Genomic DNA, 23,252 nt, shown 5'->3' with positions numbered 1-23,252 from the left:
CCATTCCTTTATTCAAGACATGTTTATTTAGCATCAGCTATGTTTTATATTTAGCCACTGGTTTTACAAATAAATAACAGTCATATGTTGATACTATATATTGTATTTTCTTCTGAGCCTCTTATTTATACTCACTGGTATCTTCCCAACAACCCTCCTAGGTGGATAATGTTCCCTGCACACTACAAGGAATTGGGCTGAGGAAGGAGCTTGCTCAATGACCCACAGCTCTTAAGTAACAAGTTTGGCATTCAAATCAAGGTGTTTTTCAGGTTCCAAGACTCTTATACTCCATGATAGCTGCTGCCAGCGGCTCATGATAGAGAGAGAACATCAATGAAAGAATTGTGATATATTATGGTAGGCTCTAAAATAGAGGTATTTGAACATATTTGACTTATTTATCCTCTAATTTACTTTATCCACAATGCTGCAAATAGTGGGGCAAATTCTCAAGACTTTGTAAACTATTGTAGTAGTTTCTCCCCAGCATTAATGCTCTCTCTCTCTCTCTCTCTCTCTCTCTCTCTCTCTCTTCTCTCTCAATCACTTTATTAATTTTTGGTGGAGGAAACTGGACTTTAAAGTTTAACCGACTTCATTAAAATTAACAGTTTCAAAAACTATACCCCCCACTGCCCTTGAAGTGCTCAGAGTCTGTTAGGTGCTATGAGATGGTGGGAAGGGTTTACTTAACTCTGCCTGGAGGAATCCTGGTGACAAGATAGCACTTGGACTAAGGTTTGCAGGATTAGAAGTCCACTAAGTGAATGAGAGGATGAAGGGCTTCTCAGATTGAAGAGCCTGTGTGTACAAAGCTTCCCAGGAGAGAGAAGCAGTGTTGACTTGGGGAAGAACACATCATTCGCCATGGCTGTCGGCAGGCAGTGGCATGCCAGATGAGCTGTGATTTCCCATGGCTCTACAACCAAAGCACCAGCAGAGTTCAGAGAAGGAAGGAAATGAGGCTGACTCTAGGAAACTCAATAAGGTCTCCTAGGAGTGGCACTTGGACCTTGAAGGATGACTGATAATTGGACAGAAGAGATGGAGACAGAAAAACATTTCCCGTGGCAGAAATAGTATTAGAAAAGGAATACATGGATATCCAATCTGTGAACAAATTTGATTTTACTTGTGGAAGCCACCAATGGAAAGACAGGATTCAAACTGTGCTTTAAGAAGCTGGAAGTAGACATAGAATTTAACAGACTTTAATAAGAATTATTGTCAGAATAATCTTGGTAAAAATCAACACTAAGACAGATAACCAAACTGACTTGTGTATCATGTTTCTCAGGTTGTAACAGGTTCCAGCGGAGGATTCACTTGGTCCTGAAACAAGCTTGGAGGCAGGCAGATGAGAACCATCAGAAACAGAGATTTTTAGGAGATGTTCTCAAACCCACTCTGTTCTGTCTGACAGGGTGCCTTCAAGTCTTCTGACTCCAGGATCACAATTTTCCGAGTATCCTCATGGTAGGTATTGGAATTTTATATTTCTTTGTTTTCCTCTTTACACCATCCATCTTATTTTTCTTCCCACAACGAAACTGATAAAAGTCTGAGATGTCAGGTTTGCATGAATATGATAGTTAATATTAATGATCATTATATATTTGGCACCATTGTAAATGTTCCCTGTGAACGAATGAGATAACATAATCAGAACACCCACCTAAAACAGGTGCCAGTTGCATTTCACTGGTAAGGAAATTGAGGCACAGTTGGTGTGAGGTACTTGCAGCTATTCCGTGATGGAGCCTGAATTTGAAGGCTTGGAACAGGGCACAAGGGTATAAGCTTGTCATCACCGCATCTTACTATTTTTCCAAGAGCAAAAAATTTTGGAGGGTTTTATTAATATAAATGCAAAATAAGAAGCATTTTTAAGATGAAAAAAATATTTCTGGCTTGACTGCATATCCATAGCTATGTTCTGTATTAGCAATCACAGTATAAATCTATACAGTGATGGATTTGCAAGGAAGACTTCAAATGTATAGGTTTCCCCATGGCATTCTGATCCTTTTATGGGCACCGCTAGCCGACCTAGAGTTATGAACAGTGAGAGCACATAGAAGGCAATGAGTTACAGGACTGACTCCCATTGGTCTGAGTGGCTGTCAGCAAGTGTCTTAAGTTCCTCCTTCATAAAATAAGGCAAGCAGAAGTAATTTCTAAGAAACTTTCTCATCATAAGTAAGAACACCTGGTATTCTTCCTTTCTTTGATTGTTCTCTTTACATTATTATATCAGTAGAGCATATCTACCCACTGCTGTGGTACTTGCCGTGGGCATCAGATCCAGCTTGTTGAGCTGTTTTCCGGGAGTGACTTATTTACATCAGGAACAAGTCACAAATCATGAGATTTTAGAGTCTGGGCTTGTCCACCAACAGAAAATTAAATTTTGCCGATGAAACACATTTGAGTGGCCGTCTATCTAATTTATGATTTAAAAGAAGATAAGGGAGGCATCAAGATGAGAAAGAGAATGACCAAGATGATTCATGGAAATGGATTTGAAAAAAAATGTGGCAGAGCTTGGAAAACAGCAGCTTTTTTTTTTTTTTGGGGGGGGGCAGGTATTAACCAAACCTTATCACTTCCCCTCTAATCCCCTTCCTTCTCTGCTACCTTAGAGTGCAAGTTCAGGTTCTCTGTACATGTCAAAATACTTGAGTCAGGGCCAGTATAAGGAGTTTAAAGTCTACTTTTGAGGAGGTCGGCAAACTGCAGCTCGCGAGCCACCACTGACCTAGACTCTCGATTCCAATAATTACAGGCTGTTGTTGTTCCTTGTGATTAAGCCCCTAGGGCAGTGGTCAGCAAACTCATTAGTCAACAGAGCAGCAAACCGCAGCTCGAGAGCCGAATGTGGCTCACGAGCCGCAGTTTGCCGACCACTGACAAGCCTCAATTATACAAAGGAAACAGCCCCTGGAGATAAAGCGTGTTAATGAAGGTGTGCATCATCCACAAAGTCAGAAGTCAGAGTCCCAAATAGAGGTGATCTGTGCACAGCAGGTTCCCAATAAAAAGGGAGGAGGGCCTTGTGTCTCCAGTGACTCCTGTGTGAATCAGGCAGGGTCCTCACACTCCACGTGGCTTTTTTTCATGTATCAACATGAATACACAATCCTACTCCAGGGACTAAGCCCGCTCTTTCCCAGCTACCATGTGTTTAAAGGAGTATGGCATTTTTGTCCCAATGGAAAATGGTGCTATTTTAGGATCTCAGATTCACATACAGGCAGCATGGGGGTGGCCTCCATCCTCTTGCCTAAGAGTGAATAGTTAAGGTCTTCACATGCTCTTTAAAACTTGGGTGTCATGATTTGGGGCAAAGCCACTCAGTTTTATTGTCCAATAAATCTCCAAACCTTTCTTCTCTAGTTTTGAATTAAGCAAAGTTGCTCAGCTTGCTAGGCCCCCATTTCTAAATCTTTAAAAAGGGAATAAGACTTCTTGGTTTTCAGGATGATTATGAACTAAGTCTGTATGGCAAAGCGGATAGGATGATCCTTGGTCTACACTTGTTGGTTCCCTTCACTCTCCCTCATAAATAACCAGTTCCACTATGAAGAATGGAAAAAGCTTTAAGACAAACTAAAGTGGTTAAAGTTGTCAGCAACGTGAACCCAATTCCCATGCATGTTCCCAGCAGTCATGGAAAGAATAACATGTCTGCTATTCCAACCGTTCCCTGTTTCCCAAAACATCTGTAGTTCATCGATGATCCATTTGCCTTTGCATTAGGTATTTATGAAGAGAGAAAGGAGAAGAGAGGTAAATGTTCCAGTCTGGGAGAGAAACATCTTACTCTTCACAGCTTTTTTGGCTGGTCTAGTTATTAAATCTATGTGATACAGATAAAGAAGAGAAAATAAATACATTTAAATATATATTTATGTATGGGAACCCCACTCCACATGAGAGGTTCAGAGACAGGAAATTAAAATGAGGTATATATCACATTGTGAGCTAAGGATGAGGTAAGGCACCTGGGGCTTCAGAGGGGAGGAAGGTCATATGCAAGACAGTAAAAAGCAGATTTTCAGTAATTAGTTGTTTGCCTTGCCATATAGATAGGTCATGAAAAAGTTATTTCTGGTAATAACTTTTATTATGGGCAAGGACCCCAATTTAGATTCTTCCAAGTAGTTAAGGGTGGAGCAGAAGTTTCTCGGTTGCCTACAGGTCAGAATAATCCCCAAGCCCAAGGGTCCCATCTTAGGGAGGCTTGTTCTAAATCCCTTCAGTCAATTCTTGGCTTGGGAAACCCACCATACTTTTTCACCCAAGCCTGGTCTTGTAGTATGGATGTCTAGAATCAGGCTGTGTTTTGGAATATGAGTTCCAAGCTGAAGTGGAAAATTGCAGGGCTAGAGCTGATCTGATCTGACCCTGGGAAACATGTCAAAGGCAAATAGTATTCTCATTTACATAAACTCACCCAAGTAGGTTCTTTGTTTCTTTTTATAGAGTGATGGCAATCATGAAAAAATATAAACAAAAGCATTTTTTAAAATTATAGTGTCAGTCCAACAAAAAGGGCATGACAGAATTCTGGCTATCCTGATCCTGGCCAGAGATAATCTGTCCAAAAATAGGATGATACCTTTAAATCTTTCTCTTGGTTTGGAAACCTGGTTCACTGTTTTCTAGTCTATGGGCCACATTATCATCAGTTTCCTCTCTTCTAGTGATGTGAAAACCAGTGCCAAGCATATACTACTATCAACTCCCTTTGCCATTTTTACTTTTATACAAGGCAGAGAAAGGGAAAGAGTAGAGGAGGTGATTTTTTTTTTTAAAGGCCTGGAGCGAAGAAACTTTGGCCAGGAGTAGAATATTCATGGTTCTTTTGGGTATTGTTAGCTACAGGGCTGTTGAAAAGTAGAACTACCAAGTAAAAAATAAGTGCCTGTAAAAAGGAATATATAATTCTCTGATGTCCTGGCAAGCTAAAAAAAAAAAAAAAAAATCAAAGAAAATTTGGGAAATGCTCTTGCATGGGCACTAGGGTAGAAATGTGTCCAACCTTCTAGAATAATAATAGACTGTATCTTCAAATGGAATAAAAATGCTGGAGAGAAAGACAGGCCTTGGAATGGAGACACTTGGACTGTAGTTCTGGCTCTGCTGACTTGTAACAATGCTTTTCCAGGCACTTCTTTGGCCCCTTTCCTTTTTATAAATGATTGCACCTTACTCGGTGACCTTTATCTCATTTTTAGCTCACAAGACTCTATGACTCTTACTAAATATTCCTCTCCAAACTCCATGAATAGGGCCTTTTTAGTTCTATGTTTTATAATGTTTGAATGAAGGTCTTGCTTCCACTTGACCACCGTAGAAAGAGAGGAAAGGTCTGGAAAGGGGCTGTAGGTCCTTAACTGCTCTACCATATGGCACAGAGAACAGCTGTATTCCAAGCATTTCTGCTTCCTAAAAAAGATGTGCTGAAGTGGACAAAGAAAAACCAAGCAGTGTGGAAGGTCAACAGCGTCTGGAATGTTCGCTTTATTTAGCCCCAAATGATTGGCAGCCAGTTGTGGTGTTATTACTCAATGTATCCATGTTGCCATTCAAAACAGTTGTTGGAAGTGCTCAAGTGAGAACAGTGGGGCTGTGTGGCTCTATGTTTCCTCTCTTTGAACCTGGTAGAGTGGAATTCATGCACAACCTGCTTTGAAGAATCATAGTGGTTAGAATCAGGGCTGGTTGATGCTCAGTAGAATTTATCTGTTCCTCATGTGGTCTCATTTTAAGAAAAATGCTTTCCTCATTCTGACATATAACATATACTATTATCAAACATCTGTAAAAATACTAATGAATATGAAAATCAATATCAGAATCTCCACACCAAGACAGGGGCACATTTTGCAAACAAAACTTTAAAGAAATCCTATATAATAAAACGCTAATATGTAAATCGACTGAACGGTGGAATGACTGGTCGCTATGAACTGACCACCAGGGGGCAGACACTCAATGCAGGAGCTGCCCCCTGATGGTCAGTGCACTCCCACAGGGGGAACACTGCTCAGCCAGAAGCTAGGCTCATGGCTGGTGAGTGCAACAGCATTGCCAGGAGCCTCCATAGCAGCACTAAGGAGCAGGGAGCAGAGCGGTAGGGAGCAGCAAGTAGGCGGGCAGTAAAGAGTGAGGGGGTCCCAGACTGTGAGAGGGCACAGGCCGGGCTGATGGATCCCTCCCCTCCAGTGCACAAATTTCATGCACTGGGCTTCTAGTATATTAATAAAATGCCCAAGTGACATGGGCAGTAGGAAACACATACATGCGCCTATGGAAAGAGACCTGGAGAAGTTAAGTCGCCTTTGCAGCAGGTCTAGATTCTGGACACTGGACACGTGTCCTCAGGGGCTTGGCGAACATTTCAGATGAGCAAAAGCATTGCTGACATTTAAAAGCTGGAGCAAGGACTTGAGGATAAGGCAATTTTGTTCTCTGTGTCTGAGAGAAGAAAAGAATTACAGTGCGTGCCAGGAAAAGAATTTTGGAAACTCAGTTAATTGTGAAGGTGAGGCCGAGCCAGCTTGTAGTTAGATACAAAGACGATATTGTTCACTTCCCATAAATGATTTCCCATATGTAAAGTGGGGCTGATCCTAGCAGGTGACTTCAGAGATGTGGAAACATTGAACCACATGTGAATAAATCTTGCAAACACTTTTGAAAAAAAATGCTAAGTATAACCTTTAAAATAACACCGTGACGGTCACATCTTGAGACTGAAAGCTCTACAAGCAGAGCTTGTTTATCCCAACCACAAAGGCCAGGAACCTGTGGTTTTGGAGGATTTCTCATCCCAAGAAAATATTTACACTTGGAGGAGATGATGCGTTTTTAACTATGAGCCATACATAGCACACTTGTGGAAATTATTGCAAGTAAAAATGTTTGCTTCCATAGTCTGCAAAATTGACAGTTATGCTTAAGGCATCAAAAAATAGGTAAAATGAAGAATCACACTTCTTTTAAGTGGGTAACTTTTTTATTATTATTCTTAGTGGGGATGCATATGGGTGATTGCCACGAAGGAAAAAGGACCTTTGGTAAATATCCTGCTTTCTATTGCCACAAAATTCCAGTCGCTAACATTTTTGGAAGCTCAGATCTTTATATATGGGAGGAAGAGAAAAGTACACCACACGAGAAAATTAGAAAAAAAAAATTAGGATAGACTTAGTTCAACAGACCAGACTCAACATGGAATTAACATTGTAGAGAAATAAAGGCAATTTGGGGGAATTTAACAATGTTTGACATTTAATTATTAGCAGTCCAATTAAAACAACAATTATTGATTAAGAGATCAATTAGTTTGAGGGAAAAACCCAACCCAAACTAAATATTTGCCATGTGCATTAACCATTATGCCATAAAACAAAGTTCTTATTTTTAGCTGAAGTCTCCAGTCTTCTAAATAACAGAGACAGAAGTAAGACAAAAGCTACAAGATGGGGAATGTGTTCCAGTAATGGATGTGGTGATACACGCTGGTATTTGTCCTAACAAAAGTACTATCCACATATACTAACATGGAAGGGACCAGACCTCATCCTTAATATCCCCAATTCTTCTCTCATTTTTATATTTTCTGATTGCTGCTCTAAAGAATGCAAGGCCAACCCCATGACAAAACTACATAAAAAACTTGTCAAACTGTATTGTTGGACTGAAATTCAGTTGTAGCAAGTGTAGCAAATATTTCGTGGAATATGGAAATGATGACCCCAAAGATTCCATTGCATTTTTTAAAAGGTTATATTGATGTGATTATATTTTCCCAAGTCCTGACACAGAGTTCCTAAGACCCTTATACTTTCTTGCGAGACAGGAGCATCATTCCAATGAGGTGCCTTTTGGTGGGTCCTGGATGGGGCTGGTCACCAGAAAGACCAAGACATGATGGGAACTTTGGAACTGTTAGCCCCATCTCCCATTCTCTGCAGATGAGAGAGGCGCTGGAAGTGAAGTTAATAATCCAGTGTTATGTGTTTTAAGTAAAAGGTAACCAGAAAGAAAATATATATGGTGAAAACATAGTAATTTTACTACATTTTAGCTACCTCTTTTTTAGGGCTCCCCCTCAGTTTCCAGCCCTCTCTCCTCCCTCAAACTCCTTTTCCTCTCTCCCTCCAAAGGTATCCTGCTGAGTTCTATGAGGAGTGTCTCCAGGGTAATGGATGGCACTCTAAGTGCACTTCCCTTCTCTTGTGGTTTGATTCTTCCCCAGTCTCTACCCACTTTGCATCATCTTCAGTTCCTTCAGAAGTTGTCTTTGGTGTTATGCTTAGAGTTTGCAATAGAAATTGGCAAAAGGTTAATTCTGATTCAAACTACTCTGACATTATCAGAAGCTAGAACTTCTTTTTTTATCACCGTTATGATTAGATTTTTTTTTTTTGTGTGTGTGTTGTTTGGTTTTTTTTTGTGTGTGTGTGTATATAATGTTGGTCTCTTCAATGAAATTCTAAGTGCATGGAGTGAATGTTAAAAAAATAGATTTTTAGGGAAAATTCTCATTTGTCACAAGCCCCTTCCCACAGATTTTAACTATCTTGGTGTATTTTTTAAAAATAAATATTTCATTGATTTTTTTACAGAGAGGAAGGGAGAGGGATAGAGAGTCAGAAACATCGATGAGAGAGAAACATCTATCAGCTGCCTCCTGCACACCCCCCACTGGGGATGTGCCCACAACCAAGGTACATGCCCTTGACCAGAATCGAACCTTGGGACCCTTCAGTCTGCAGGCCGATGCTCTATCCACTGAGCCAAACTGGCCAGGGCTGTCTTGGTGTATTTTAATGGCCTCACCTGGACTTCATGAATCATAATAATATATCACTCCTTCTTTATGCAATTTGATTATTATATATAAAGATTACAATCAAGAAGCAATTAGTCATAATGCAACCACATAAAACTCACACATGAAATTTGAATGTAGTTATCCTATATAATAAAGATGTAATATGCAAATGGTCGTCACACCGTGAAACATAACAACCGACTGTGTAAGGACTGTATCACGGATCAGCAAGAGGGTGTGGCAGCGAGCTACAAGTGGTGGTGGAGAGCTACAGGAGGGGGCAGGGCAGCAAGCAAAGAGGGGGGCAGGGGGTTGAGGAAGCTACAGGAGTGTGGGGCAGTGGGCGGAGAGCTACTGGAGGGTGGCAGGGAGCTACTGGCAAGCTACTGGTGAGCTACTGGTGCACAGATTCATGTGCAGGGCTACTAGTCTTCTATAATCACTAAAATGGGCAGAGTATGCTTTAGCTCTAAATGGAATGAACAGAAATATTAGTTGAGGGCTTGTGATGTGCTAATGTATTCAGTGCAGGGGTTCCCAAATAAAAGGATTGTGAGTACCTGATAGTGTTGCCTTCTGGGAGACAGGGAGGACAAGCTTCTTGGCTTGGTACAGGGGTCGTGAGACACCTCCTACTATCAGCACACCAAATTGGGCAGATGGATCTTTATGTCAATGACCTTAAGACTGAGTAGTTTCACAGACAACCTTTCGGATTTGAGCATCCTTATTTTCAGCTCCCTGAGCTTAAATCCTAAATCCATATCAGCCAGTGGTTCCAGAGGGTTCCCCTCTCCATCGATCTCTTGGGTGCAACAGAGCAAAGCATCCCTTCGTTTTTGTACACTCTTTCCTCCTTCCTATACTTCCCCATTCTCTACTCTGAATCTGTAAGTTATTAGGGGTAGGAGTGTCAGTAATACATTAGGAAAACTATAGGTAACTCTATGTACTCTTCACTTTCTCCCTTGGTAACTTGGGGTAAAACAGGATGATATTAAAACAAAGTTGGGGAACTAAGTAGATAATTGGAAGATGATTCCAACCCTGATGGATGAGAGACTTAGTCAGATTGGTTGACCACTTTCTTCCTAGGATTTAGCATGGTGCCTGGATCATAGTAATTGCTCACTATTCATTAAGTAAATGAATTGATTAATGTGGGGGGAAATATACCAAATCAGACTTTCATTTTTAGCTTGCCAGTTAAGACTATCTCTACTCTACGAAAAGCGATCAGTTGATGGGGAAGTCAGACAACTAAACACATCTATAATAATAAAAGTGTAATATGCTAATTAGATCAGATGTTTGACTGGATGTCCTTCCAGACGACCTTCTGGATGAAGCAGGGACTGTGAGGGAAGTCCGGGTCCCAGGTGCCAGAGGGAAGCGGGTGCTGGTGGCTGGGGGAAGGAAGGCCTACTCTTGCAAGAATTTCATGCACCAGGCCTCTAGTTTTTAAACAAAATGCCACAAGTGTTATGATAAGGGGCATACAAGGCACGATGAGAGATGCAAAAGGGAGACTTAACTCATCTTGGGGAATGTGTTGTGTCCCTTAAAAAGTCACCTAAATGCCCTAACCGGTTTGGCTCAGTGGATAGAGCATCGGCCTGCGGACTGAAATGTCCCAGGTTCGATTCTGGTCAAGGGCATGTACCTTGGTTGCGGGCACATCCCCAGTAGGAGGTGTGCAGGAGGCAGCTGATCAATGTTTCTCTCTCATCGATGTTTCTAACTCTCTATCCCTCTCCCTTCCTCTCTGTAAAAAATCAATAAAATATATATTTTTAAAAAGTCACCTTGAACTGGCCAATGGAAGATAAGGAAGACAGTCCAGAAAAGGCAGAGCAAATTCTAGGCAGAGGGACCATCGTTTGTCAAGAATCAGTGTTGAGGAAGAGCATGGAGCATGGCAGGTTCGAAAAGCTGAAAAAAGTTAGAAGAGCTTATGAGAGGGAAGACTGTGTGAATATGAACAGAAGGAGGCAGGATCCAGGCCATGTGGGCTTTGCATAGATCAAGATGTTTGAACTCGATGCCTAGCGAGTGTGGCTCAGTGATTGAGCATTGACCTATGGACCAGGAGGTCACGGTTTGATTCCTGGTCAGAGCATATGCCTGGGTTGCAGGCTCGATCCCCAGTGTGGTGTGTGCCAGATGCAGCCAGTCAGTGACTCTCATCACTGATGTTTCTATCTCTCTTTCCCTCTCCCTTCCTCTCTAAAATCAATAATTAAAAAAAAAAAAAAGATGTTTGAATTTGAGGGGCAGGGGCAATCCCTGAACAATGTGTTTTAGAAAGATGGGTCAGGCTGTAGTAGAATCTATTGGATGGAGAAAAAGCACCTGGAAGTTGCACATTTATTTAGAATGTTCCAGGCTTGAGATGATTTCTATTGCCTTTGCACAGAGAAGAGGCCACAGGGATGAAGCAACCTGACCTAGGGAAGAGATGTCAAGGCTTTAGGGTCAACAGTGCTCAGAGGTGGGCTGCATGTGGCAGGAAGTAGGTGGACAGGGAAGGGCTCAGAGCGGTGTCCAGGGTGTGGAGTGGCCTTTGATTGAGGATCCCAGAGAGAAAGATCAGGGTGACTTCCCCTAGCGACCCACAGGTTGAGAACCGCTAGCAGGGTCACCTAAGACCATCGGAAAACACAGATATTTACATTACGATTCATAACATTAGCAAAATGACAGTTATGAAGTAGCAACGAAAATAATTTTATGGTTGGGGGTCACCACAACATGAGGAACTGTATTAAAGGGTCGCAGCATTAGAAAGGTTGAGAACCACTGCCTAGATTGTCATGGGCTGTACAGAAAACCCTGCTGGCTGTTCCATTACAGTTCATCTAAAGTCATTATGTGATTCCTGAAATTGTTCTTTTTCACTCTGGGTTTATATTTTACTTGGCTCCATTCCACTCCTTTTCACTTGCTTTCCCGATTGTGGGCTTCCAAGGCCTTGCTTTATTCACCGCGGGAGGAAAAGGCGTTTGAAGTTCCAAGCCCCACCTCTGAAGTGAGATTAACAATCAAAGGTACTCTCAAAGGTGCAAACACTCGGGGGATTTAGTGGATTAGCTACAGTCTAGTCCCGAGGCATGTGGCACACCTGTGTGTTGGCACAGACAGTTTACAGGTAAAACTAGCCAGGCCTTTGAACTTGAGTGTGCTCTTTCTGGTCACTACCACCAGGGGCCAGGGCTGAGACAGAGTGCCGGCTTTAGTTTTGTAGCCTGCGTACCTCACTTGCTGCACCCTAATTCCAGCTCAGTTCACCACTTCTCCAAATCCTCCCCAGAAATGCAGGGGAGTTCTGGTTGTGTTGGTGGAGGATGCCCTGAGTGGCTAAATGAGGTCCACAGAATCATGGCAGCGGCGTACGAATAACGTCCTGAAATGCGTTACTGCTGGAATCTGATGCCACACCGTGGGCATTGGCTGGGAGGCTCCAAAGAGACATTCTGTGGGCTCTACCTCTACTGCCTGCCTTTTATTCTTAGAGCTCTGAGTGGAATTGAGTGGTTTTTGTGATTCCTTCTATGCCACTGTTATAGCAGCCTGTCAACACATTGAAGGGCAGAACATTTGGGAGTTTGTTTTGAAAATGACTCAATGGTAAATCCTTAATTGAGTGGCAGTGTGGCTTTTTGAAATATAGGGTGATGCATGGGTGTTGTTGTATATTGTTTTCATGATATATCTTACGGGGTGGATGGCCTTCAATAAGTTAATGCAAATAATGTAATTGAATTTCACTCCAACCGGCCATTAATGATCTCCCATATATCTTCATTCCTGGGCTGGTGATACGAGGCAACATTTAAGTTAGCTAGAAAAGTATCCAGTAAAGTGCCTGTATGTAGAGGGGGTTTAGGATATGTGGACATGCATGGGAATCATGTATATGACACACAATAACATACATCTACTTTTATATGTCTATTTCTACAGTCATTTATATAAATGTACATCTATACCAAGCCACATGTATAAATAAACATAACATAATGTATCTTCCATATATATACATTTATGTGTGCATAAGTATATGTAAATATAGATATAGATAAAGATACAGATACCCATATCCCACATATATATGATGCCATATATGAATCTTTTGGTTGCAAGGTATAGGAAAATCAACCCAAATAGGCCTAAACCATACAGGAAATTTATTGGTTCTTAACGGTTCAGTTCCCTCCAACCTTCCTTCATATCCCATAGCTAGTTCTCTTTATGTCTAGGAAATGACTTCCCCAAACATCCACATTCTTGGGTGGTAGGAGGGTAAATCTTTCTAGATAGTTCTATGGAAGAGGGCGAAAGCTTCTTCCTCAGAAACCCGAGGTGCATTTTCTCATAGCATTGTTCAATGGGGTCTGCAGCCCACCTCTGATCCAGTCCTGTCAATAGTGAGGTGAGAGGTGCAGATGGCCCTGAATTAGTCCCTGGAGCTGGTGGATCACTGGGTGGGTGGAGCATGGGCTTCCCCTGGAGCATCTAAGCTGCATGGGAACAAGGCAGGTACCCAAAGGAATTTAGATTCTGTTAGCAAGAGAGCGCTGAGAGTTGCCTGCATCCTGGGTGGCTCCCATGAATACATGTCCCTCCCCCCAGGGTACACACACACACGTACATACACACACATACACACACACACACACACACACACACACACACACACACAGTGGTTGTCAGAATTCGCACAATGAAAGGTTTCTCTTATCACTAGTATACTTTCTGGACTTCGTGTTTTGACAGATTCTGCTACGATGAACGCGAGAGCATTGTCATAACTAATTCATTTCTGCATTTTCATGCATGGGAAGCTGGTATTAGCACAATGGGTTTGTATAATTCAGTCAAAAGCAATAATATGGATGCTTTAGATAGCCTGGGAGAGCTGATAGGAAGTGAATTTATAATTGCAATTAGACTTATTGAAATATTAAAAACAGCCCGATGACTCTCAGGAGCGAGGGGGCCTGTTCGCAAAGCACTTCTTAGAATATGCATCTGTGGCCAAGATTTGACTAGATCTGGTTGACAAATGAGGGAAGTCCAGATGAATAATCCAATGCGAAACCAACCTCAGGTGGATTTGCCCTTTGGTGCGCCTCTTCCCACTTGGCCCCCTTCACTTCCCTTTAACTTTCTCTCCCCCCCCCTCGCCCCCCCTCCCTCCCCGCCCCGCAAACCTGCCAACCCCCACCACCCCGTGGTTGATACCGCCAAAGAGGCTCCCCTTGCTGGAGAAAAGTTCTTTGAAGTTACAAATTTTTTTCCATGGCCTTTTTTCAAAATGTGGTCATTATTTAGAGAGTGTCTTTTTTCAGTACCTCCCTAAGTTCAGTGGTTTAGCAAAGTAAACATTCAACCCATAGTCTGAAGGGGGTTGCCTCTGGGGTTGGTACTGGGCCCTGCTCCACATGGGGCATATGGGAAACAACAGCTCCTTCCATCCAAGGAGTTCCGAGGGCCTCAAGTTTTCCAGTTGCGCCTCTGTGTCCAATCGGTGGATGAGAGGGGACCAACGACATGTGGATGACACAAGTGGCTGTGTGGGCAGATCTCAGCGACCTCGCCTGGAAGTGGTGGGCCTCATTTCTACCCACACTCTCCTGGCCAGGCCTCAGTCGCATGGCCACATCTAAGGCGGGGGGTGGGGCGGGGGGCCTGTTGACAAATGTGGTCTGACTGTGTGCCCAGAGGGAATAGGACATAGGGCTTGGCTCTTTGCTGTCTTTGCTGCAGATGGGGAAACGCCCATTTAGACCCAGACTTTCCTCCCGACAGGGGTTCTCAGGAACATTTGAGTGCCAGGATTTCTGAATCTCCACATTTCAAATTGGGAGGTTCAAAGTTATGACTAATGGGGCTGAATCCTTCCTGAATAACAGCTTGTTTTGCAGCTAACAAAAAAAATATATATATAATTTTTTTTACCCCAGAGGACACTGTATTTACAGTCCTTCACCACTCCTAGGACTTCTAGAGAGAACACATCTGTAGCCAAAACTTTAATGCAACTGACTCGTGTTCCCCTCCAGCTTGGATGGTGGACAGGAGTTGGTACCTGTCTTGAACGCTAGTGTTTGTTGTGCTGTGCCAAGGCAGTACCCTGGGAAGGTGGCAGGATCTCACAGAGATTACTGAGTAGTTTGGAGAAGGGGGTTGAACCTAAGGCCTCAGATTTACACCCTGTGCCTCCAAAGCAGAGAGTCCGTGAGTGGACTTGGAAGGACCATGGCTGGTCTGGAGGTTGGAGAGTGGGCGTCTCAGCATTCATCACTATGGACCAAAGCTGTGAGGGGAAGACTGGGGACACCAGGCATCGTTTCTTATGTGTAGTCTTCATTTAATGTAAGTCCTACTTCTTCTGTACGACTTTTACTTTAATGTATGGCCCTAACATGGAATGAAGGGGACAGAGAGAATGACAAGTTAAATTACCAGCTAGCCTTGCTAGATAGGACCATGATGTCAGAATTCTTTTCATATAAACAAAATAAAGAAATAAAATAATGCTTTTAACCCAAGATAGTGTGTAAATTCTGCAAATACATATGTCTTACAGCCATAAGGACTTTCATGCAGGGAATGTTGGTGGAATCAGATCTCTGAGAGGTGAGAAGATACAGAGAGGTGTGGGTAGCAAAGGAAGATTCTGGAGAGAGTGCTGGGACAGCTAAGGTTTCCCGGGGGTTCTCGAGACCTTTCTGGGCACCCACGAGATCAAAACTCTTTTCGTGATGATACTAAGACACCATATGCTTCTTTCACTCTCAGCTCTTGTTCTTAGTTGGCAGTGGAATTTTCCAGAAACAGCAGAAGGAAGCAGAAGCAGATTTGAACACCCAACTATCTACTGTGAAGTCGGGCATAAAAGAGATTTGCAAAATCTAAAACTCTCTCTCAGTAAGTATTTTTTGTTTTTGTTTTTGAGTACATGATTATTTTTCCTAAAACATGTTATGTACTATATTCACATGCTTTTAATGCTATTTAAAAGAAGTCATCAGTAAATATTATTTTTAAATCTCAGTTTTAGTTTTGAATAGAGTGAATGTTGATAAATATAACACACAATTTTAAAAGCTCCTTAAGGGCCTCAATTATTTTTGAGAATGTAAAGATGTCCTTGCTCCAAACACTTGAGAATTCTATGCTAGAGAATCCGATTAGAGCTGAGGAAAATTAAATTCAACCATTTGTGGTCAAATTACTTCAGAGAATGTGAAATGCTAAGAAGGTAGCATATTCTTTCTGGAGAAAATCAGTCCAAGCGTAGTTGTAGTTAGCCAGGGAGCTAGGGGTTTCTGGGGTAAGTGGCCATTGGTGGGATAACTAAATTTTAGTAACACTCCATACATTAACTTGTAAACCTAAAAAAAGTTGCAATACTGCCATCTAGTGGTCCACAGTGAAAATAATTTAATATATTTTTTCATTGGAGTTACAATGATTGCTTCAGAACTGAAGGACTGTAGGGACTCAGTTAATAGTTGTTTAATGCCCTGTATTTTTGGTGTTTAGATCACCAAACATGTACCTTTAAATGTCTTCCTTCATTTCCTTCTATATTAATGCTTCCTCTTGGGGTTAGGATAACCTGGTAGGGTGGGATATACCTCATTCCAATCTGGGTTCCTGATTTAGTGCTGTCTTTGTGGAACTAAAAAAGTGACTTTTTTCACTTTGATTTCGCCTAACTCTTCTCTCCATGGGCATTTAAAAATGAATGACCTTTTCCTGTGGATCTATTTTAGAGATACAGAAAGGTTTCAAAGACAGTTCAGTGAGACCCCGTGTCCCCTTCACCCACTTTCCCCTGTTGTCAACATTCCACATGCCTGTGGAACATGCTGGGCGCCTGGATGAGATGTCCCACAATGAGGCACGAGACTGTGAGGTTGCAGAAAGAGAAGCCTGGGGAGCAGCGAGGGCGGGCTGGACCACAAAACAGGTCACCTACAAAAGCTAGAAAGCCACTCAGAAGTTCAAAATTCTGAGTGAAAATTCTTTCCATCAGAAAATCCCATAGTGCACAAACCACATAGCAAGTGTGATGTTAGAATAAAGACAATTCTAAGAATTACAAGGTTTCAAAAGGTGTACCTTCCAAGCCCCTTTTGTCGGGAAGTTATTCATGGATTTGCTTCTCTAAAAAAGGAAGAAGAAACAGGGAGAAAGCCCAGGAGACAGGGGAGCAGGTAGCTGATGATATAACTTAGCTCGCCGGCCGCCTAAAAACAAACAGTGCACAATGGAGCAGGAAAACAGAGGTGTTTGAACAACGAGGAGATTTATGGTTCTGTCAGGGTGTTTGGGGATGAATTAGTTATAGGTATAGAAAAAAATAAATATAAAACCCAGACAGCTGATTAACCCCAAGGAAATAAAAAGTTGCATATAAGCATGGTATACCGCATGACTCAATTTTGAACTGTATGTAGTTATAGTAATGTAAATGTCAAATACTTACTTAAACAGAACAGGTAATCTGATTCTGTTTAGTGGGGGGGGGGGGAGGAGGGAGGGAGAGAAAGAGTGAGAGAGAGAGAGAGAAAGAGAACTAGGATTTTGTACTGTATCCAGAAGTCAATAATCAGTCCCTAAAATCTAAAAACAAATTCAGAACAACCAGTATCAGCCTATTATTTAAACCACATGGAACTAAATGCAGTCTTCTCTTTTTATCCACAGTTTCACTTTCTGAGGTTTCAGTTACCTATGGTCAACTGTCATCTGAAAATATTAAGTGAAAAATTCCAGAAATAAACAATTCCTAAGTTTTAAATTGCACACCTTTCTGAGTAGCATGAAGAAATCTTATGTCAGGCTCTGTCCTGCCCAAGACTTGAGTCATCCCTTTGTCTTGCAGCTCCATGCTGTAGACACTCCCTATGTGCCATGTTAGTAGGTGATCAGATTGACTGTCATGTCATCAAAGTGCTGGGTTCAAGGAAACCTTATTGTACTTAAAAGTGGCCCTAGAGGCAAGAGTAGCTTAATGCTATGTCACAGCGCCTGTGCATTCACCTCCCTTCATCTCATCACAAAAAGAAGGGTGAGCACAGCCCAAGAAGATATGTTGAGACAGAGAGACCACACGTACATAACTTTTATTACAGTACTAGTGGCCCGGTGCACGAAATTCGTGCACGGAGGGGGCAGTTCCCAGAGCCCAGCCTGCACCCTCTCCAATCAGGGACCCCTTGGGAGATGTCCCATTGCTGGTTTAGGCCCGATCCCAATTGGACATCCCTCTCACAATCTGGGACCACTGGCTCCTAACTGCTCACCTGCCTGATCGCCCCTAACTGCCTCTGACTGCCTGATCACCCTAACTGCCCTCCCCTGCCAGCCTGGTTGCCCCCAACTGCCCTCCCCTGCCGGCCTGATCTCACCCCAAAGGCCCTCCCCTGCTGGCCTGATCTCGCCCCCAACGGCCCTCCCCTTGCCGGCCTGGTTGCCCCCAACTGCCCTCCTCTGCCAGCCTGATTTCGTCCCTAACTGCCCTCCCCTTGCTGGCCTGGTTGCCCCCAACTGCCCTCTCCTGCCGGCCTGATCTCGCCCCCAACTGCTGGCCAATTTGGTTCTAATTGGTCAGTTTCTATGGCAGTCAGTGTCAAAAGCTCCACCTCCTTGGCAGCTATTGGCTCCTCACAGTTGATCCAGATTTGGTTCTGATTGGCTGGTTTCTAAGCCAGTCAGTGTCTCTGGGCCTATCAACAGCGCCTGATCAGAAAAACAGGGCTGATCAGCATCCCTGGTGGAGGCCTGGAGAGAAATGGACTTGGGACTGCTGGCCAGGCTCGGAGAGAGAGGCAAGTGCTGGCCAGGAAAGAGAGAGGCAAGTTCTGGTCAAAAGCTGCCTCAGATGCTACAGATCAGCCCCTGCTTCTCTCTTCAGGTCTCTTTCCGGGCCTGATTCGCAGCCCCCTCAGCAGTCACTGCTGGGTCATAGGGCCTGCAGCTGCAATAGTCAGGCTGTGGTCATGATTGGTCGTTACACCCTGGCTCTTTATTATAGAGATATTGTGGAAATTGTTCTATTTATTATTAGTTTTTGTTGTTAATCTCTTACTGGGCCTAATTTAAAAATTAGACTGTATATATATACTAGAGGCCGATGCATGAAATTTGTGCAAGAGTAGGCCTTCCTTCTCCCAGCTGCCGGCACCAACTTCCCTCTGGCACCCAGGACCCGGGCTTCCCTCGCAGCCCTGGCTTCATCCAGAAAGTCGTCTGGAAGGACATCTGGAGTGATTGGCATATTATGCTTTTATTATTATAGATTGGAGACCTGGTGCACAAAATTTGTGCATGGGAAGAGGTCCCTCAGCCCAGCCTGCACCCTCTCGCAATCCGGGACCACTGGCTCCTAACTGTTCACCTGTGTGCCTGCTTGATTGCCCCTAACTCCTCTGCCTGCCTGCCTGATCGCCCCTACCACTCGCCTGCCTGATTGCCCCTAACTGCCTGCCTGCCTGATCACTCCTAGTCTCCTCTGCCTGCCTGCCTGATCGCCCCAACAATTCACCTGCCTGATGCCCCTAACTGCTCACCTGCTGGTCTGATTGCCCTTAACTGCCTCTGCCTGCCTGCCTGATCACCCCAACTGCTTCTGTCTTGGCCCCCGCTGCCATGGCTTCATCAGGAAGGACATTCAGAATGAGGTCTGGAAGGTTGTTCGGCTGTCTGGTCTAATTAGCATATTACACTTTTATTATTATAGATACGGTTTCATATTATCCATGGTTTTAAATATCTACTGGGGCTCTTGGGACATATCCCCTTCAAATAAGGGGGTGGGGGGAACGTGCTACTGTACTAGAAGAAACAGTTGAAAATAGTTACCTCTAAGAAGTGGGAATTAGGAATTGGGAAGAATTGCTTAAGGGAAAATTTTAGTAGGATTATGTCCATGTATTTTATGAAAAGGCAAAAGATCAGATGAATGGGTGACCCGCCAAAGCAGGGACTAGGTCAGCACCCAGTTGATCCAAGTTCGTTAAAATCAGGGAGTGCCTGGAGAGAAAAGTCCAAATGCTCACTTAGTACAAAGTGCGTGGCATTTTATCAAGGCACTTTAATCTTTAATCTGTCCACTTGCTCATTTGCATACATGATGGCACCCTGTGACCCTTGTCAGGGGTGAGAGTTTACTTACTGTTTGCACAATTGCAGGGCTGCTCCGACAATAGGGCACAGTGCTCCTGTGGGCTGAGTGTCCAGATGGCCAGCTGTCTCCCTGGAACCATGGCTTTCCCTGCAGGGTTTGGATGGGGGGCAGCCACCGCAGCTTATCAAGTGGAAGGTAGGAGACGCTCCTTTCCGTTGGCTAGGGCTGGGATGGGTTACTCCTGGTGAGTTCTGAGTGTCTAGGGAAGAGGATAGAGTGAGAAAAAGAAGGAAATGGATTGCAGAGTCTATAACTATATAAATGGAACTGTGTCCCCTTGCACGCAGAAGAGGCTCACATTCCGTGGTCCTTTCCTGAGGCACAAGGGGGGCAGTGGGAAATCTGAGCACCAAGCGGCAGCTGTATTTTCAGTCCGTCCAACCTTACCTCTCACATCAGTTTACATTGGACCAGCTGCTTTTGGCATTCGTCATTGGTTTCTTGAACACATTTGCCCCAAACACCCCTAAAAATAACAATGTTTCGAATTGACTGGAAAAATATTAGGTAACTAAATAGGCTGGCCCTTCAGGAATGAAAGCAAGACAACCTTGGTTAGTTTCCTTGTCAAGAGAGAGGTCAGACAGACCAGAAGTGTGTGTGTGTGTGTGTGTGTGGGGGGGGGGTGGTCAGAGAGAGGAGTAGAAGGAGAGCGGAATGAAGTGAATGGAATCAGGTTCTAGCAGCAGCAAGAATAGCGACTGTGACAATGGGGTCTGGAGCCAGACCCCTTAGACTTGGGGGTCTATCTTTATGTATTTTTAAAATTAAATTTATTGGGGTGACATTGGTTAATAAAATTATATAGGTTTCAAGTGTACACTTTTATGATATGTCATCTGTATATTGCATTGTGTACATGCCACCCAAAGTGGAATCTTCTTCTATCACCATCTTTCTGACCCCCTTCACCCTTTACTACCCTCCCATCCCTCTTCCCTCTGGGAACCAGCATACTGTTGTCTGTGTCTATGAGGTTTATTTGTTTGTTTGTTCACTTGTTGTTTTCAGTTTTATGTGCCACATATGAGTGAAATCATATGGTTTCTTAACTTTTTCTGTCTGACTTATTTCGCTTAACATGATAGTCTCAAGGTCCATCCATATTGTCACAAATAGCTGTATTTTTTTTTTTTTTGGTCTTTTCTTATGGCTGAGTAGTATTCTATAGAATATAAGTACCATGTCTCCTTTATGCAATCATCTATCCAAGGTCACTCCAGTTGTTTACATGTGTTGGCCCCCATGAACAATGCTTCAGTGAACACAGGGGTGCATATGTCTTTGTGAATAAACATGTTCCTCTTTTTTTCTGGTAGATACTTAGAAGAGAGGTTGGTGGCTCATATGGTAACCTTATTCTTAATTTTTTGAGGAGATTCCACTATCTCTACATTTTACCAGCTCAGTGTTACTTTGGGCAAGTTACTCAACTTCTCTGTGCCTCCTCATCTGTAAGCTGGAGATAACTATAATGTCGCTGTGAGGTTAAGTAAGATGATGTATATTAGCTGCTTGGGGCTGAGTAAGTGCTCAATGCATGGCATTTATATTTAGTGGGATCAGAAAGGGATTACTGAGAAAGACTCACTGTAGGTTTCTATATTAAATTGGCAGGACTACTCAATCAGTTATATAGGACAAGATGGTGGGTTTGGGGTACCAGTTTCTAGGTCCTGCTTGCTCAGGCCTCAGGGATAATGACCTTGCTTGTCCATTCTGAGCTCCTCACCTCACAGGGTCTCAGTATCTCAGTGTCACTGCACCCATTTCATCTTCTGGAGGCCATTTGTCCCCTGCTCTTTTGTGCTGGCTGCAGCCTGATTTTAAGGTCTTTATTTGTGGCCTCACACTGCTCTTGTGCTGTTTACTTTTTATCAACAGCTTTCAGGGCGGCAAACTTGATCCAATGTGACTGCTCTCTTTAACTCACACAGTGACTTCTATATATGTTTGTTTGTGTTCCACCTCTTACCTTCCCTCTTGTGCTGGGTCTGAATACCAGTTCAAGCACTTACTAGTTGAGTGATTCTGGGCAAATAACATAGTTGTCTCAGTTTCCTTATTTGTAGAATTAGGGACATGGTCATGCCCACCTTGTAGGTTTGTTCTATAATTAAACTAGTAGGCATATGTAAATGGACCACAAGCGTGCCTGGTACATAGTACCCAGAAAATAACTGCAATAACACTATTAGTTATATTGGTACTATTACTATAAGTAAAAATAGTATTATTGTTGTTATTTTTCCTGGCTGGATTCTCTCCTACTCTGTAGCGACAGGTAAGTGACTTGTCTGCTCTATTTAGTGAAGATGCTCATTTCTACTTTGGATAGCACATTAGAATATGCTCCCTCCTTGCTCATTCTACCAGCAGCTGCTGGGAGAGTTGCTATTTAAATATCCTGTCCCCATTGCCCAGACCACATGTGCAGGCCGTCAACCCATGGCTTCGTTAAATCCACGGGGCCTGGGGTTTAGAAGCTGAGGTCACCCTGTCACTTTTTGATTTTTGAGAATCTGAACTTCAGGGCCTCCTTGGCCTCTGAAAGTCTGCAGAGCCGTTGGAGATCCCAGACACTCAGCAGCATGGAGGACTGAACGTGAAGTGTGTTTGTTAAGAAAACTAATGTTTCCGTGATTTGTTATAACGATGAGTTATAAGACATTACCATGTATCTCTTTCCACTGATGTTCAAAACACAATTGTCTGTGTAGCTCTCTTTGTTTTCAGATACCCTCTCGAGAGCCCTGAGTGGTAATTCTCAGACTCCACCACCTCCTCACTCACCTGTGTGCATATACCGCACCCCCGCACAGAAATGGAGCTATCGGGGCTCTGTTGTTTGGGAGAGAAGGCGCTGTCAGGGTCACTGCAGGCGTGGCTGACTGAAGGGCAGGACAGTAGCTTCTGATCACTGGATCTCCTAACATACTGTCTCCTTGGTTGCATATTTCCCCAGACCCCTGGCTCTTCCTTCTTCCTGACCTTGTTCATATCCTTTCCACCGCCACTCATGACCTCCCTGTTTAGGGTTTTAAGGCGAGTTTAATGTCATGTTTATTATATGAGAGTTGTCTGTGTGGTGCCTTGCACCTTTTGGAGGAAAGCACAACCTAAACCTAATAAATATTAAACAAGTGGTATAAGCAGGAGGAAAATGATGTGTTTTAGGTGGGTTGTAAAGAACACTGT

General features: G+C 43.2%; 1 protein-coding gene across 1 annotated transcript in view; it reads left to right on the top strand.

The window, feature by feature from the left end:
• Nucleotides 1–20,131: 20,131 nt before the first annotated feature.
• The window catches only part of LOC103284875 (cytosolic beta-glucosidase), a 109,863-nt gene continuing 106,742 nt past the window's right edge, over nt 20,132–23,252 (top strand). Inside the window, exon 1 of the mRNA XM_008140188.3 lies at nt 20,132–20,189. Coding sequence (XP_008138410.2) covers nt 20,132–20,189 — 58 coding nt within the window. The remainder of the gene's footprint in view (nt 20,190–23,252) is intronic.

Source organism: Eptesicus fuscus, chromosome 2 (genome assembly GCF_027574615.1).
Source record: "Eptesicus fuscus isolate TK198812 chromosome 2, DD_ASM_mEF_20220401, whole genome shotgun sequence".
NCBI classification, from domain to species: Eukaryota; Metazoa; Chordata; class Mammalia; order Chiroptera; family Vespertilionidae; genus Eptesicus; species Eptesicus fuscus.
The sequence above is the reverse complement of the archived record's forward strand: the minus strand, read 5'-3'. Positions and strand labels throughout refer to the sequence as shown.